The 18,160-nt window shown below is 41.2% G+C and overlaps 1 protein-coding gene and 1 pseudogene across 1 annotated transcript in view; one reads left to right on the top strand and one right to left on the bottom strand.

Annotated features, from left to right (window-relative positions):
* Nucleotides 1–4,114, bottom strand: part of PCDHAC2 (protocadherin alpha subfamily C, 2) — a 49,704-nt gene extending 45,590 nt beyond the window's left edge. Inside the window, exon 1 of the mRNA XM_088838612.1 lies at nucleotides 1,294–4,114. Coding sequence (XP_088694738.1) covers nucleotides 1,294–3,846 — 2,553 coding nt within the window. The 5' untranslated portion in view covers nucleotides 3,847–4,114. The remainder of the gene's footprint in view (nucleotides 1–1,293) is intronic.
* A 9,218-nt stretch (nucleotides 4,115–13,332) lies between these two features.
* Nucleotides 13,333–14,605, top strand: LOC129558169 (histone-binding protein RBBP4 pseudogene; annotated as a pseudogene).
* The last annotated feature ends 3,555 nt before the right edge of the window (nucleotides 14,606–18,160 follow it).

Here is an 18,160-nt window from a genome sequence, read left to right on the forward strand (position 1 = left end):
CAAAGTAGTTGTTTGGGAAGAAACAATTTATCACTATTTATGAGATAAAATTTTGACTTTTGAAATCCTATTTAAAGTGTCACAGAAAATGAACGTGGAGACAAAAACACTACACAAAACACATGTGCTATCCAACATAGACATCCTTCACATAATGAGCAAACTAGCCTGACACCTACTTAAAACTTAAAACCAGTGTATCTACTAACACCTGTCCTTTGTGTACAGTAAGTCCCACTTTCCAAGGCTTTTGTAGCTAGATTCAGAAAATGAACGTGTGCTTTGGAACATACTGAAGTATTATTTAAAGTATTATCATTTAAGTTAAAGACAGGATGGCCTTGAAGAGGCTGCTTCACATCTCATCAAAACCTTAGAAACTGTTAAGAGGGAATCAAACCACACTTACTCTACATGCAGGGAAATCCTCTTACAATGAGTTCACACAATGCCAAGAAAGGTGACTAAGGGCAGGATTCTTCCCCCCTTTCTTTCTCCCCAACCCCAGCTTGTCCCAGGCTTCACCATACCCTCACATCCCTCCACTCATTCTAACATCTCCATGGCCCAACCAGACAAACTGGTTCCCAGCCTTACCATCATTCTGACAGCCCCTACAGAAGAGTTACCACAGCAAACAGCCATTCTATGGTCTCATCAACTCTGATAAGAGTTTCTAGCAGATCATATCACATTAGTACAATGCAAAACTAATATTAGAAATATTAACTGGATTAACTAATATGAACTAATATCCAGAAATATTAACTAGATACTTTATACTGTAGATAGTCCAAGGTATAAATAGTATGGAAAACATACAGAGGTGACCACCATAACCCTGAAGTCTAAGAACTTTGAAAAAACAACACTCCTCTAGGGTTTCAAAAGAGAACTTTCCCTGTAGATGACATGGCACAAGCCCTTCCTCCTTGAGTCTCATAACATCACCCCTTATAGCACCATCTTATTCTCGGGCCTATTCTATTTCTCTACAAAGCTATGCTTGAACATCACACACTTAAGACAAACCCTCATTTCTCAAACAATTTTATAGTCAAGTCTTCAGATATCTGAAAAGAAGAGGGAAACTGAAACAATTCTCTAGTGCTATTTTTCTAGAGAGGAAAACACTGGGTTAGATTATAACCCAGTCACAGGTACTACATATACTCAGTTGACCAGATAACCCTTGTTATTGTTAATAATTCAACAAAGCCAACCACATGACACATGGTGGAGGGGGGTGAAAAATGCATGACTTTGTGGAAGACCCCTTGACTACCATCTCACCTCATTTTGAGAAACAGCTTCATTTTTTAGTATAATCAGGTTCCCAGCACTCTGCCCACTTTGGCCTGTGAGATGCCTGCTGTCACCTGCCGCTGCTTGAGCTCCCCCAGGTCCCGGTCCTGTCTGTGCCCCCGTGTTGTAAAACATGAAGGTATCGCTCCCTGAGCCTGCTGTCAGACAGGCCTTGTAGCAGTAGGTCTTGGTGAGGGACCCGTTCCCTCGCACTTCGATGAAGTGAGGCTGCACTTTGAGGCCAGGAGGTATCCTGGCGTCAATGTTGTTGTTGGCCTGCTTGTAGAGTTCTGCGGGGCACCTCTCCCTCACTCCACAGAAGCCTCCACAGCACGTGGTGCCATAAGCAGTGTAGCGGTAGCACTTGATGATGCTCAAAACAATGATTGTCAAAAGAAATATAAAAGACACTGTGCTTAGTGCTATTATGAGATAAAGTGTAATTTCAGAGTATGTCCGAGGACTTTTCACGTGTCTCTGAGTGTCAGGGAGGATTCTGGAAACCCTATCCACCACGGCTACTGTAATGGCCACGGAGGCTGACAGCGATGGCTCTCCATTATCTCGGACCACCACGGTCAGGTTGAAAGTGGTTCCAGTCTCATCTCCCATCTTCCTGGTAGTCCTAATTTCTCCTGTGTGGAGCTCTACTTTAAAGAGGTCCAGGTCAGAAATCTGGGACAGATGGTAAAAGAGCCAAGCATTTTGCCCAGAATCTGAGTCCATGGCTATGACTTTAGTGACCAGGTAGCCAGCAGGGGCAGTTCGAGGCACCATTTCAATGGCTACTGATGAATTGGTTGAGGTAGGGTACAGGATGTGAGGGGCATGGTCATTCACGTCCACTACATAAACATTGACAGTCACAGTGCTGCTCAGTGGTGGGCTCCCACTGTCTCGGGCCTCCACAGTCACAAAAAACTCCCGAAACTTCTCATAATCAAAGGAGTTGACGGCATAAAGGCTGCCACTGGCACTGTTAATGGAGACATAGGAGGTGACTGGCAGCCCTTGAACCTCCCTCTCCAGGAGGGAGTAGGTCACCTCCGCATTCTCCTTTTCATCTGGGTCTGTGGCTTGCACAGTGCAGAGCAACACCCCTGGCAGATTGTTCTCCTCAATGTAGATGGAGTAGGAGTCCTTTGGGAAGCTGGGGGGATTGTCATTGATGTCAGAGATCTCAACCTGCAGTGTCCGCTGGGACGTGAGCTGTGGTACTCCCCCATCAGTGGCAGTCACTGTGATGTTGTAGGCAGCTACCCGCTCCCGGTCCAGGGGTCCACTCACCACCAGTGTGTAGGAGTTTCCAAAACCATTCAGTCGGAAAGGCAGTGCGGCCTCCAGGCCCAGGCTCACTTTCCGGTTGGGACCCGAGTCTTGGTCATTGACACTGAGAAGGGCCACAACAGTGTTGGGGGCAGCATCCTCGGGCACCGGGCTGTACAGGTCCGTGAGCACCACCTCTGGTGCGTTATCATTCACATCCACGATATCCACCAGCACCTTGCAGTGACCCACCATGGGCACCGGGCCCCGGTCAGTTGCCTGCACATAGATCTGGTAGGAGGAGGCCTCCTCGTAATCCAGCGCTCCGCTGACCCTCACTTCCCCCGTGCTGGCGTCGATGCTGAAGAGCTGTCGCTCCCGGTCCGACGTGTAGCTGCTCAAGGAGTACGTGAGCTCGCCATTAGAGCCCTCATCCGGGTCGGTGGCATTCAGCTTCACCACTAGCGTGCCTGGGGGCGAGTCCTCTCGAAGGTGGACGCGGTAAGTGGACTGGTCGAAGGCGGGAGAATTGTCGTTAGTGTCCAGGACTCGCACCGAGATCTGCGCCGTGCCGGAGCGGGCTGGGCTGCCCCCGTCCACAGCGGTGAGAACCAGGTGGTGCAAGACTGCCTGCTCGCGGTCTAGGCCCTTGCGCAGCAGCAGCTCCAGCACCTTACTGTTCTCTTGCAGGGGTTTCAGGTCCAGCTCGAAGTGCTCATTGGGGCTGAGCTCGTAGGTCTGCACCGAGTTGGTGCCCACGTCGGGGTCCTGCGCGCTCTCTATGTGAAAGCGCGCTCCAGGGGCCACCGATTCGCTTACCTGCAGCTGGTAGTCGGGCCGCGGGAAGCGGGGCGAGTTGTCGTTGATGTCCAGTACCTCCACCTCCACGGCGCTCACCGCCACCGGGCTGTGCGCCAGCACTTCCAGGCTGAGCAGGCAGCGAGGCCGCTGCTCGCACAGCGCCTCCCGGTCAATGCGCTCGTTGACGAAGAGCGCTCCATTGGTCAGGTCCAGCTCCAGGTAGCGCGGGCTGGGCGCACCCAGGTGGTGGATGCGCAGGCAGCCCGGCCCCAAGCGCCGCAGCTCCAGCCCCAGCGCACGAGCCACGTTGCCCACAGGCGCGCCGGGTGCCTGCTCCTCCGGCACCGAGTATCGCAGCTGGGAGGCCGCTGGGCCCGGCAGCAGCAGGAGAAGCTGCAACAGCGACAGCCAGGACATGGGCGGCTGAAGTCGCGGATGCACTGTCGCCCCGGGTCTGATGCCCGCCAGCTCCATAGCCACCGGCCACGGCGGAGGCAGCCGGGCAGGGCCGGAGGCAGCAGCTTCCCCAGCCTTGCTCCACGCCCCGGCCGCGCCTCCGCCTCCGCTTGTGCCGCCCAGCGCCCGCTCCCCCACACCTCACGTGCCAGCAAACGCTAGCAAACGCCGGGGGCCGCTCCCCTCGTGGGCCCTCCGGAGGGCTCCTGGCCCCGCCGCCAGCCCGGACTCCCCATATCCCAGCTCATCCGCTCGCCGCCGAGTCGCTCTGCCCGGCTTCGCTTCCTTGCCGCCGCCGCCGCTGGTCCAGGGGGAGGGAAGAGGAAGCAGAAGGGGAGGGGGAGGAGTGCTCAGCAAGTCCGGCTCCGATTCCGCACCGAGGTGGCGGACGGCGACCGACCCGGTCAGCCCAGTCGCTCCAACCACTCCAGCCCCAGCTCCTTCACCGGGACCCGCCGGATCCCGGCAGACCGCGGGAACACGGCCACTCCCTTTCTCCCTGCCCCCACGGTCCTGTTCAGCCCGTCTCCGCGGTCCCTTGGCTGCTGCACGGATCTTGTAAGCAGATTCTAGGAAAGGCTGCTAAATCTCTAGGACTCGAGCTATCAGCTCCCAGGAAAAGATTTCCAAGCGCAATTCAAGAAAATACACCGAGGGCCTCAGCTAAGTACTGGTATCTGGGCGGCGGCTTCACGTTCAACGAAACAGACGCGAGAGAGGCACTCTGGAGGACGACGGGGATTATTTCTCTGACCCCAGCATTTTCCCTGAATACTCTTAAATACTGCAGAAAGTGCTCAACTTCTAGAGCAGAGGGAGGGGGTGGGAAGTGCTGTCCTCTTTCGCGGAGCAGACCTAAAACTAGCATCCTGGGATCCAACACTCAATTCTGCTCCTAGCCGAATGGCCTTTACTTTCAGTGTGTGCCTTGGCAAATAACCAATATTTCAGGTTTTAAAATTCTTTAAAATATTGGTTCCATGAGGCTGCAGGCTAAGCTCTTACTTGACCACTTTTGATCACAGTGGGGGAGAATCTGGTAAAATTTTAGAGTTTCTTCCTTCAAGCTTTTCCTCATTTTACTTCAAATCTTTTTCATTTATCACCCAAAACATTTTCTTTGTTCTTTCAACTGATTTAATTTTTTTTCTTTAATGGATGACAATGTCAAGAGCCTGCAAAACCATTACATCAAGATTGTTATTCTTGATTTCCCAAGCCTGTCCAGAAGTTGGAATCCATTAATGCTTTGCAGTGAAAAGTCTGCTGTTATTAAGCAAAATGTGGGAGCTTAGGATTTATCTTACACTACCAGGCAGCAATTTCAATGGCTGCAGCTCATATTCCATAAATATAAGGCTCCTCTACACCTGCTGGTCTCTGCAGGTGTAATGTACCCCTTGTATTGCTACAGAGGTAACAAAAGGATAACCAATTGCCTTCAGTGAACAGAAAGGCAGAAGGATCAGAAGAAGCCTTTCTGTGCTGTGTCATTGCCTCTTCTTCTCTGTTCTGAGCATCCACTTTCCCCAGACCTTCTCATCTATTCTACAAGAGTTTAAAACTCATTGCCCCACTTGTTTAAAAAAAAAAAAACCCACTCACTCCTTCTCTTCTTTCAGCATCCTCTCACTCCTTGATCTTCTGCTGTGGGTCATTTCCTAGCTATGAACTGCAACAAAACTAGAACAAGACCTGACATTTGACATGCTTTGCTCCTTCAGCGGGTGAAGGGGCCAAGGCACCCAGGTTTCAAAGGCCTGGACTAGGGCATCTCTTCTTCCCACACACCAAGTACACCCTCTGACAACTTCACAACCTAACTCATTTTATTCCAGAGAAGCTCCCAGCTTCCCTCTATCTCTTCCTTCTATGTCTTCTATGTGCTGCTTCTTATTTGCCCTCTTTGTTCCCTCAAGGGTGCAGAGAGGGAAGCAATTTCCATCGCATTCTATCTCCTTCCTAGGCCTCTGGCTTCTCCCCCTGTCAGCTTCCTTCCAAAATGTCCCTATAGTAACTCTGTCTCTGTTTGCTGTGGTAATTTGATCTCAGAAAGCCTTAAACTTTCAAGTGCATGAATTGTAGGTCTGGCCTATGTCTTCACCCATTACTTATTTGTGAAAATAAATGGCTTATAAGTGGAATCAAGTTATAAGTTGTCAGGAAGAATGACCTTTTCTTCCCTCATCTCCTCCCAGGCTTTCATAGCCACTGCCACCTCTGCCCACAACTCGGAAACCTGGTCACTAGGCATTGACCATGCATGGATGTCATGTGCCCCTGACAAGATCACAGGCTCTTAAGGAAGAGATGAAAATGACAGAGGCTTGGTAATGTTTTTAATGGAAGCCCCCAAGTGTCAAATCAGGAGAAAAATCAGGCCTCTTCTCTTAGTAATCTTGTCATCTTTCAGCAAGGACATCTGCCAGGTTGTCCATCTTGATGTGTCAGGATCATAAGCTTCAAATAGTGCTTACTCCCTCAATGGCTGAGAAGGCAAACAGCACCAGTGCAAATCAGCCACCTTTTCAAAGATATACTGAAGAGATGGTGTACTCTGTATTTGGCACTACAATGATTTAGTTCCTCATATAGTGTACATGTCTCATACCAACCTTACTAGTTGGTGGAATGGGATTGTTTAGACTGCTGGCAGGTGCCCTGTCCATGAATATTAGTACTAATGCCTCGGCCACACCACTATGCACTCCTTCCTTTCCTCAGACCTTCAAGAACCTCTACAGAAAAGCAGAGAAGCACAGTGATTAGTAATACAGATTTTGAAGTCAGTCACACCCCTGCCAGTGACTAACCACGTGGCCTTGGTCATGTTATATAACTTAAACTTTAGCTTACTCATTATAATTGGGGAAGACAATTTTAAGTAAACTCATAGAATCATTACAATTACATGAAATGATGTATATAAAACAATCTTGGGGAGATTAAAGAGGTACAAACTTCCTCTTATAAAATAAATCACAGGTATGAAACGTACAACATGGGAATATAGTCAATAATACTGTGATATCTCAGTATAGTGACAAATGCTAACTAGACTTATTGTGGCGATCATTTTGTAACACACAGAAATATTGAATCACTATGTTGTGCACCAGAAATTAACATAGTGCTGTAGGTCAATTATACTTCACAAACACACAAACTCATAGAAGAAGAAATCAGATTTATGGTTACCAGAGGTGAGGGGGTAGGAGAAGGGGAGTTAGATGAAGCCAGTTAGAAGATGGGCTTCATACAAACTGCCAGTTATAAGGTAAGTACTAGGGATATAATTGATACTGCTATACATTATATATGAAAGCTGCTAAGAGAGTAAATCCTAAGAATTCTCATCATGAGGAAAGAAATTTGCTTTTTTTTCATTTTCTATCTATATGAGAAAATGGATGTTCATTAAACATTGTAGCAATTATTTCATGATGTATATAACTTAAATCATCATGCTGTACACCCTAAACTTATACAATGCTGTATGTCAGTTATATCTCAATAAAACTGGAAAGAGAAAAACAACCTACATAGTAATTGACAAATTTATTATTATCATTATTATTGTTATTATCAAAATGCAACAACTTATCATCAGATAACCTCCTTAGTTGACAATCTGTATATAGCATGGCCCTTTAAAGTATTGAACAAAGATTAGCACCTGTAACTATGCCAGACAGGAAGTCAGTGATGATGGGGAAGATGAATGTGTACCAAAGTTAAGCTTATCCTATATTCTGAAAACAAAAACCAGTCCTTTTCTATATAACCAAAGAAAAGGGACTTGTGTCATAAGAATTCCTTCAAGGGATTTCTTTCCTCACAAGAGATTCACCTTTTTTAAGAAATGTGAAAATACCTTAGCAACAGAGTACAGAACTGTTGCCAAACATGCTGTAATCTCTAACACCCAGTGTAGAGACTGGCACAGAGGTATTAATGTTTCTTGAACAGAACTAAATTTACAACTTCACTGTACAATTATCCCAAATAAAAATAGCTTCATCTTTTCTCTCCCCCTTTCCAAATCTTATCTATATTTCAAGATCCATCTTAAAACCTATCTAATCCATGAAACATTGTCTATTCTAAACATAGGTCTTTTTATCTCTTTCACAGTATACATCTCTCTAAATGCTGACATTCAGAATTCTAAATGTGTCATTTTTTAATTCATCCAAATGCTTTCATATTCTTTCTTTATCTTAATTATAACCAACCTAAAGCAGAAGCCATGTTGTATGTGTCTGTATCTTCTTCACAGTGTAGGAAACCTCTCAATAAATAAGTGATGGGTGTTTCCTCTTCTTCAGATCCTTTTTTAGCAGATATAAGAAGAGCTATTATTTGCTTTTTTTCCCCCCCAGATCTCATGGTGAGAGGGTTCAACAGTCCGCAATGATTTAATTTCCTTTAAAATTTGAAATTCAAAATATTTCAAACCTGGAACTAATTCTAAAGTTGCTGGACTCTTTAAGAAAGGATCTGCTCAGAATTATTATATTATCACTCTTTCTACTTTATAATTATAAATTATTAAAAAAAGATAGTCCCTGCTCATAACTAACAAAGAAAGTGACATGATATGAGAAGCACCACACACACACAAAAAAAAAAACCATGATTTTGTTTACCCCCATGTTAGCCAAGAACTCTGAAATAGTCTCCCTTAATTATATCCCTTGATTGTATCTGTAAAATGCATCTGTTGTGAGGTCATTGGACACAGGTGCAAAACCAATCAGAACACAACCCAAGTAAGCCTCTGAGAAAATACTGGTGCTCAGTGAACTCTCCTAATTCACATAAAATTTCCTTTCTTTATTATTAGTGTCATTACAAATCATTTTACTTTGGGGAAACCAAACAATCTAGAGTCTTTTGACCACAAGGTGTTCTCATTAGCTGGATCAGGCTTTGGGCTGACCATCATGGGAATATCTGTCAAATAGGGAAGGTTATAATTTTCAGTTTTAAGGTGTGTATTTATGTTGTTCCACCAACTGAGCACATGACATATAATTTAAAAACAGAGACAAATGAACATCCCAATGTTTAGTGTGGTCCAGAATAGTTTAAAAATTCCATCTTGTTATAAAGGAACTGCACTTCTGATCTTTACACATCTTGAAAAGGAAAATGTTTACAAATAAGATTATAGCATTCTTTACAGGTACAGCATCCAATGGTTGGAGAGATAAAAAAAGATTTTTCATTTAACATGATGGTTGAATTTTTTCCACAGTCCCTTTCCTCCAGAGGGAATGCATTAGCTTTTAGGGAAAGATCCTTTAAGTCTTTAGTTCTAAGAAATTAATATACTGTTGATTTGAGACTGAGGCATCTGAAAATTGCTTAGAATAAACAAAGGAACTCAAACTATCTTTGGATAAAAAATAAAAAGGGAGAAATACACTAAGGGCTTGGTGACAGATAGTGTACTATAACAGATAAAATCAAACTATTCAATTATTTGAGAGCTTTGCTTCTCTATCACTATTTTCAATTGAGATGGCCTACCAAAAATCAGAGAATGTTAAAGGTTGAGAGAAATTTAGAAAGTATCTCACCCAAATTCTTTATTTTTCATTGAGCAAAATGTTCAAGTGGAACTTGAACCTCAAGATCAGTGAGGAGATAGGAAACATAAAAGTGCTATAAGTAAGCCAAGTAACAAATGACCTTCCAGAGTGCTAGAGGAACTTACAGATGTGACTAGAGTACCAAATTTCCTATTTTTAAAAAAGTGCCATTGAGTCTGATATAAATTCCTTCAAAACCATTGTTACTAAAGTAACTGTTTTTGAGCACTTAGAGACAAAGACATTCATACTAGGGACCACTTTGGCTTAACTGAAAACTGGTAACATCAAACCAACCACATAAACTTTTAAAAAAATTCCACATGGGCATTTTAGATTTTCAGTTGCTAGAATAATTGACAAGGAAAATTCTACAGGCACAGACTATTTGGAATTCATGAAGACATTAAATAAAGTCCCCTAATATATCCTTACAGACAAAAGGAAGGAAGAAAGGCTATGGACAGTATAATTAGATGACTTCATAATTATTTGGATAACAGTGACAAAAAGTGTTTATTAATGGAATGTTTCAGCCTGAAAGAATTCTTGTAGGTGACTGCAGAGATTCACCATTGGTCTTCAGTTCAGTACAGTTCAGTTGCTCAGTCATGTCCGACTCTTTGTGATCCCATGAATCACAGCACGCCAGGCCTCCCTGTCCATCACCAACTCCCGGAGTTCACTCAAACTCATGTCCATCAAGTCGGTGATGCCATCCAGCCATCTCATTCTCTGTCGTCCCCTTCTCCTGCCCCAAGCCCTCCCAACAACAGAGTCTTTTCCAGTGAGTCAACTCTCCGCATGAAGTGGCCAAAGTATTGGAGTTTCAGCTTTAGCATCAGTCCTTCCAACGAACACCCAGGATTGATCTCCTTTAGAATGGACTGGTTGGATCTCTTTGCAATCCAAGGGATTCTCAAGAGTCTTCTCCAGCACCACAGTTCAAAAGCATCAATTCTTCGGCAATCAGCTTTCTTCACAGTCCAACTCTCACATCCATACATGACCACTGGAAAAACCATAGCCTTGACTAGATGGACCTTTGTTGGCAAAGTAATGTCTCTGCTTTTTAATATGCTATCTAAGTTGGTCATAACTTTCCTTCTAAGGAGTAAGCATCTTTTAATTTCATGGCTGCAATCAACATCCGCAGTGATTTTGGAGCCCAAAAAAATAGAGTCAGTCACTGTTTCCACTGTTTCCCCATCTATTTCCCATGAAGTGATGGGACCAGATGCCATGATCTTTGTTTTCTGAATGTTAAGCTTAGCAGTTAGTTATTCAACATTTTATCAATGACTCAAAGCAAGGAAGCATCAATTGTCCAGGCCAATCCAGCAACAAGTTGAGCTTTCTGGAATGAGAATACCAACTGCCTGGAGTAAGACATGTTTCTGATTCACTAAAATTAGAATCAATATTCTATTTGAGACTCAATGCATGCCCGAAATTGGTAAGTCTGTATTTAAGTTAATTTCTGGCTTCTGGTATTGCCATTAAAACCTGTTCCAAGTTTCCATTCATCACTCAAGGCCTTTTACTTTAATAGAAAAACTTGTTTTGGCCCTGTTTCTCCTCTTCAATTCTTGGGGTTTTAGCCATAGAATAAAATAAGACGGTAATTTGGCACTAAAAAAATACCCTTGTTTCCAAGTGGGTTTTAGCCAAAGCAGTCATCGATTTGTACACATTATTTTTTAATTTCAAAAAATGTAGATATTGGTGTGGTACCTGGAATTGGAACTGTTTTCCAGGATTGACCTAAGCTTGGTCTAAATGAAGGTCACGGCGTCTTCTTTCAATACCCATTGTGTTTGCTGCTTGGAGAAAACAAACATACGCCTCCACCTAAACAGGATGAATTCTCAAAATCCATATATACAGGGTGTCAAGTAATTATTGGCTTTTTGGTTCCTTCTTGCCATGTTGATGCCTTAGCACTACGTTTACATTATTGTTTCTATACATATTATTTCATTTAATGCTCACAAGAGCACAGTCCCCAATCAGATTGGTACTGATGAAGAAACTAGATACCCAAAAGGTAAAGAAATTTAACAGAATCTTCAGGAAGCTCTTTTCCATGCCCTTTTTTCTTGAGCTAGAAATACCACCTCTGACCACTACACGTGCACTCTTAATTAAGAATTATGTTACTGCCTCCAGCAAAAAGTTCCAAGCATTTTATACAAGCTCCTATCCAATTCCTTTTACGACTATAATTTTTTTTATCTTTTAGAGACTTCAGTTGGAATATATATATATACACACACGTGTGTGTGTGATAAGTTGTTTCAGTAGTGTCCAACTCTGTGCGACCCTATGGACTGTAGACTGCCAGGTTCCTCTATCTATGGGATTCTCCAGGCAAAAATATTGGAGTGGGTTGTCATGCCCTCCTCCAGGGGATCTTCCCAACCCAGGGATCAAACCTGTGTCTCTTATGTCTCCTGCATTGGCAGGCAGGTTATTTACCACTAGTGCCACCTGGGGCTGCAGTCCATGGGGTCGCTAAGGGTCGGACACGAGTGAGCAACTTCACTTTCACTTTTCCCTTTCCACTTTCACACACTGGAGAAGGAAATGGCAACCCACTCCAGTGTTCTTGCCTGGAGAATCCCAGGGGTGGGGGAGCCTGGTGGGCTTCCGTCTATGGGGTCACACAGAGTCGGACACAACTGAAGTGACTTAGCAGCAGCAGCAGCAGCCACCTGGGAAGCCTACATACACACACACACACACACACACACAGTGCTTGGCCTTAGCAAAACTGCGATACAAAACAGATTTGTTTCATTTCTTCTTTCAGTACCATCTTCCCACCTACAATATTGTGCCTAAGTAATTCAGTTTTACAAATGAACCTTTTTTTTGGCCATACTACATGGTTTGCAGGATCTCATCTACAATATTCTGCCTAAGTAATGGGGTTTTACAAATAAATTGGCTTAGGGATCTTAGTTCCCTGACCAGGGGATGAACCTGGGACCCCTGAAATGGAAGCACAGCATCCTAACCACTGGACCACTAGGGAATTCCCAGACTTTTCTAATATCTCATTTGTGTATTTGTTTGATAGATTTTGTTACATAAATTCTTCAGCAGTTATGTGTACATTATAAGGTGGGTAAAATATAAATTCTCTCAATTAGCCAAGTTAATATGTACCATATATCCTGTGATATGAAAAGATCTTTAAGGTATTTTGATGAGCAATTACTGTTATCTAAAAGTTTTATCAAAGTTAGAAACCTCTCAGAGTTACGAGAGACTTATAGAGTCTTCATTTTTGTGATATCCTCAGAACTTTTTACAATGCATCTTTTAGGTAGTAAGATTCTAAGATTAAATTCCACTAGCAATTATAGACCCAACTTCACTTGGAGGTTTTTAATCACATCATATGCTTAGGTCATGCACCTAGGGAGGGTCCTCTTATGATAATCCTGCTTAATGTAAAACCAGACTCTTAAGATTCAAGATCTGGCTCTACTGTTTATTATGTATCCTTGGGAAAGGTTTTTGCACACACTCTCTGTATATATAGATCTCAGCTTAGTAAAACAGGGGAAAACAGTACTTACTACCAACAATTTCTGCTAGGCATTTATTGAGATAAAGCATGTAAAATTTTCATTTTATGCATTTTCAATGATTATTAGCCAGAAAAAAAGAGGGCACAGCATAGGGATAGAAGTCTCATAAAATTATCAAAATAACCTGAGGAGAAAGGAGGGATGAGTGAAAAGAGCAAAACCCCAAGTTTCTGCATTCTTTTTTTGCACTCCCGACTGATGGAATTGAGAAGAAAAATCTAGTACTGGTTCTATTTATATAGCATCTCTGATCTAATGGTCTCAAAGATCTTAAAATCACAGGATCCCCACCGGCTTGCCTACCCTCTATGGCCGACAAGGAAGCAGCCTTTGATGACGTGGTAGAAGAATGTGTGATCAATGAAGAATATAAAATATGGAAAAAGAACACTCCTTTTCTTTATGATTTAGTGATGACCCATGCTCTTGAGTGGCCTGGCCTAACTGCACAGTGGTTTCCAGATGTAACCAGACCAGAAGTGAAAGATTTCAGTATTCATCTACTTGTCCTGGGGACACACACACATCAGATGAACAAAACCACCTTGTGATAGCCAGCGTACAGCTCCCTAATGATGATGCTCAGAATGATGCTTCACACTACAACAGTGAAAAAGGAGAATTTGGAGGTTTAGGCTCAGTTAGTGGAAAAATTGTATTAGAAATCAAGATCAACCTTGAAGGAGAGGCAAACAGGACACACTATATGCCCCAGAACCCTTGCATCATTGCAACAAAGACTCCATCCAGTGATGTTCTTGGTTTTGACTATACAAAACATCCTTCTAAACCAGACCCTTCTGGAGAGTGCAACCCAGACTGGCATCTCTGTGGACATCAGAAGGAAGGCTACAGGTTTTCTTGGAACCCAAATCTCAATGGGCACCTACTGAGTGCTTCAGATGATCACACCATCTGCCTGTGGGACATCAGTGCTGTTTCAAAGAAAGGGAAAGTTGTGGATGCAAAGACCATCTTCACAGGGCACACGGCAGTAGTAGAGGATGTCTCCTGGCATCTGCTCCATGAGTCCTATTTGGGTCGGTTGCTGATGATCAGAAACTCATGATCTGGGATACTGGTTCTAACAATACTTCTAAGCCAAGCCACTCAGTTGATGCTCACACTGCTGAAGTGAACTGCCTTTCTTTCGATCCTTATAGTGAGTTCATTCTTGCCACAGGATCAGCTGACAAGACTGTTGCTCTGTGGGAGCTGAGAAATCTGAAATTTAAGTTGCATTCCTTTGAATCACATAAGGATGAAATATTCCAGGTTCAGTAGTTGCCTCACAATGAGATTATTTTGGCTTCCAGTGGTACTGATCATAGACTGAATGTCTGGGATTTAAGCAAAATTAGAGAGGGACAATCCCCAGAAGATGGGCCACCAGAATTGTTTATTTATGATGGTCACAAGATATCTCCCAAGATACCCGATTTCTCCTGGAATCCCAACGAACCTTGGGTAATTTGTTCTGTATCAGAAGACAATATCATGCAAGTGTGGCAAATGGCAGAGAACATTTATAATTATGAAGACCCTGAAGAAAGTGTGGTTCCAGAAGGACAAGGATCTTAGATCATGTCTGCACTTCTTGTGATTTTTGGACTCCCCTGTTCTTTCTCTCAACTCTGAGATTGATTTTACACTGGTTTTGAGACACAGACTTTGTTTGGTTATCCCTCTATAATAAATTTTATCAACAATGTTGTTAATCCAAACAGAAGGTGTTTTCTAAATATTAACTGGTGGCTTCTTGATTCAGCAGAGCCACAGACTTGTATTTAAATTTTAGGAATATTCTAGTAACAGAGGTCTAAAAGTAGCCACAAAAAAGGGGGAATATCGTGTGTGGTTATTTTTCTTCTTATGCTATATCCCCAAGTTTTTCAAAGTCATTTAAGTAAAGGCTAGAGTGAGTAAGAAATAGAGCCAAGTAAGGTAGGTGTCTGAGCCATGAAGTATAAATATTACAAGATGTTGTTTTTATTCAGGAAATAGAGGAGATTCAAGTCATACAAATTCCTACACGCCGAACTTTCCAGGATGCACATTTTCTTACATAGACCAGTCTCCTCTCAGTTTCTTCAGTTAAGTCAAAACAATGTGTTCCTCCTTCCCCACATATTTTTGCTTGTTAGTGTATTTCTTGAGCTGTTTTAATATTATTTCTTTACTTTCTGTGAAATGGTTTTTTAAAAAAAACTTGGGACTACCAAGTTGTAAAGATGTATATTTTTACCTGACAGTTATACCACAGGTAGACTGTCCAGTTAAGTTGAGAAGAGTGAATCAATAGCTTGTATTTGTTTTTAAAATTAAATTAATCCTGGATAAGAATTGCTTTTTTTTTTTTCAAGGAGTTAGTCCTTGACCACTAGTTTGATACCATCTCAATTTTGGGTAACCTGTTTCACCAGCAGACCTGTTACTCTCTATGACTAACTGTGTAAGTGCTTATAATGGAAAAAATTGCTTTTCTACATTAAAAAAAATCTTAATATCATTTAATTTATACATCTACAACTTGAAGTGGGTTGATGCCTACTTCAGCCTTCCAGCCCTGAACAGAAAAATATGTGTACACACATGCATACCAAACTTTCCAATTAGTTAACACTTTAACTTGAAACTTTTTCTTTATCCAAATCTATTGAGGAATTTTTCAATAAACTCAGTAAACCAAAGACAATAAGGTGGTAACTTTAATGAAGGTATAAAACTGAAGTACAGAACAGTTTGATAATTTACTAGAAATAAAAGTTGGTTTCAAGCAGATCTAGGCGGAAAAAAATCTCACTTTCTCCCTTTCCAATTCAACGTTACATCTATTATAACAGAACTGTCACCCTAAGATATTCAATATCCTTTATAATTAAAATTTCATCATGGCCTCCTATGATTGGTTTTCTGCTATACTCTCAAGCTAGACTAGTATTCCTCTGATCCAATTATCATAAGCTCATTTGAAATCTCAACTGTATATGAAACATTTATTGGTTCATAAATCAATGTATACATAGGGTATACTAGACAGATATGCCTCCTAGGATATGTAGATTCAATGCTCCTTAAGCTAGCAGGAGTTGAAGAATAAAGAGGACTTTCAAATTACAAAATGTCCTTCTTTTCAAGTGTCAACAATGATGTGTTAAGAAAGCAGGTGCAACCCTGAAAAAATCAGACCGTGAGTTTCCTGAGTACACATCCCGGGATGAGAAACTAGATATAATTCTGAGAACTTGGCAATTTTAGGTTGGGGGTAGGGACAGAAAATTAAATTATCATGGATTATTCCCTATGCTTATTCTCCCCCCAATATACTTTTTTTAAAAATCACGGAGATATTCAATAATGTTACAATACATAGTCAAATTAAATTATCAAATTTAATTCTCATTAAAGAATTTGTATATGCATTAAGGTTATTGAGCTAACATTAAAAAACAAAAGGAATAAACCCTATACTTAAGCAGGAGCACTTTACAATCCTCCATCAATTCTCATTCATCATTTATCTTAATGGCAGAAAAGTCTGAATATCCAGATAAAAAATTTTCTTTTGTTGCCTGATTTAGATGAGTTTAGTAATTCTTAAACTTTAGCATACATAAGAATTTCTTTTAAAGTGGTACCAATACAACTAGGGAAAATGTACTTGGAAAGATTAATGTGATTTGCAAGTTTTTATTAATTAAACATGCTATTCACCACACACATGCACTTTGGACCCTAACCCTAGAGTAATATGTGATTGCACTGTATTTCCATTTATTTTATCTCTATGCTATTTTACTATTAAGGCTCAGAATTTGTAAACAAGAAAATTGCCTTATGTTAGGGTGTCAGAATCTTATTTGAAGAAATAATTCAAAGCTGAACAATTTCACTCATTCTTATTAAAAGAAAAATTCTTTTTTCTGATATTGGGAACCTTTTCATTGATTCAACATTTATTGAAAATTTACTTTGTGACAAGAACTAAACACTAAACTTCTGATGCCCTTTCCTAGTATCTCGTATACACTTTTAATTTATTTATTATATTAAAATTATATTATAATCAACTAAGGAAAAAACATCTGGGGATCACTAGCAAGTAAAAGTATATTTGTTTATACTGCTGTAAAAAGCTTTTATTGTATATGTATGTGCTTTTTGAATAAGTGAATATAGTATGTCCATATATTTTAGGTTTTAAAAAGATGTAAATTTTGGTTTTATTTCCTGAAATATTTTTATTTTTTTCTTGGTCTTCTATTTATTTAGGTTCAATATCATTAAAAACTACATGCTGCTTGTACAAAACTCAATTCATCCAGAAAAGGCAAAAAAAGTGAAAGTCCTTTCAAATCCCATTCTCCTGTACACTACATCATTAATAGATAATTGTATATTCCTCCAGACTTTTACGTATACATAAATATGTACAATACATATATTACCCAAGTGTAACCACATTCTACATACTACTGTGTTTTTTTATTTTTACTTAACATTTATGATGTCACTGCAGATAACTCTGGGGGATTTTGTTTGTTTGTTTTGTTTTTTGGCCCTGTGGTGCTACCTGTGAAATCCCAGTTCTCTAATCTGAATTGAACCCGGGTCCTTGGCAGTGAAAGCACAGAGTCCCAACCACTGGACAGCCAGGGAATTCCCCAGATAACTCTGTTTTACTCCTGGTAATGGCCGCATAATATTCAGCCATTATGAATATTTCATAATTTATTTTTACTATATGATTGAATATTTAGGTCTATTTCTGAAAGTCTGTGCATGTATGTATGTGCTTATGTGTTTATTCTGAGAGGTGCTTAGTTAAAAGTATGCACATATAAATTTTAATCAGACATGGCAAAATACTTTCCTAAATTTCTGTGCCAATTTACACTCACAATCAATGGTAAAAGTGCCAGTTCACTTACTTCTAATTTGTTTTAAAATTTTAGTTCATAATACAGTAAAGAAACACAGAATCATGTTCACAGCAATATTTCGTTTTCCTTAATAAAAGGTCTCATAATTATTTCATAATACTCCTATAAATTCCACCTAAATTCTCACTGAGAAAGTCAGTTTACTTCTTTGAATTTATTTCACTTAAACTGACTTGTTTCACCATACTGTTTT

The sequence above is a fragment of the Moschus berezovskii genome, chromosome 8, assembly GCF_049115385.1.
Source record: "Moschus berezovskii isolate FMDL1 chromosome 8, NW_MosBer_1.0, whole genome shotgun sequence".
Lineage (NCBI taxonomy): Eukaryota > Metazoa > Chordata > Mammalia > Artiodactyla > Moschidae > Moschus > Moschus berezovskii.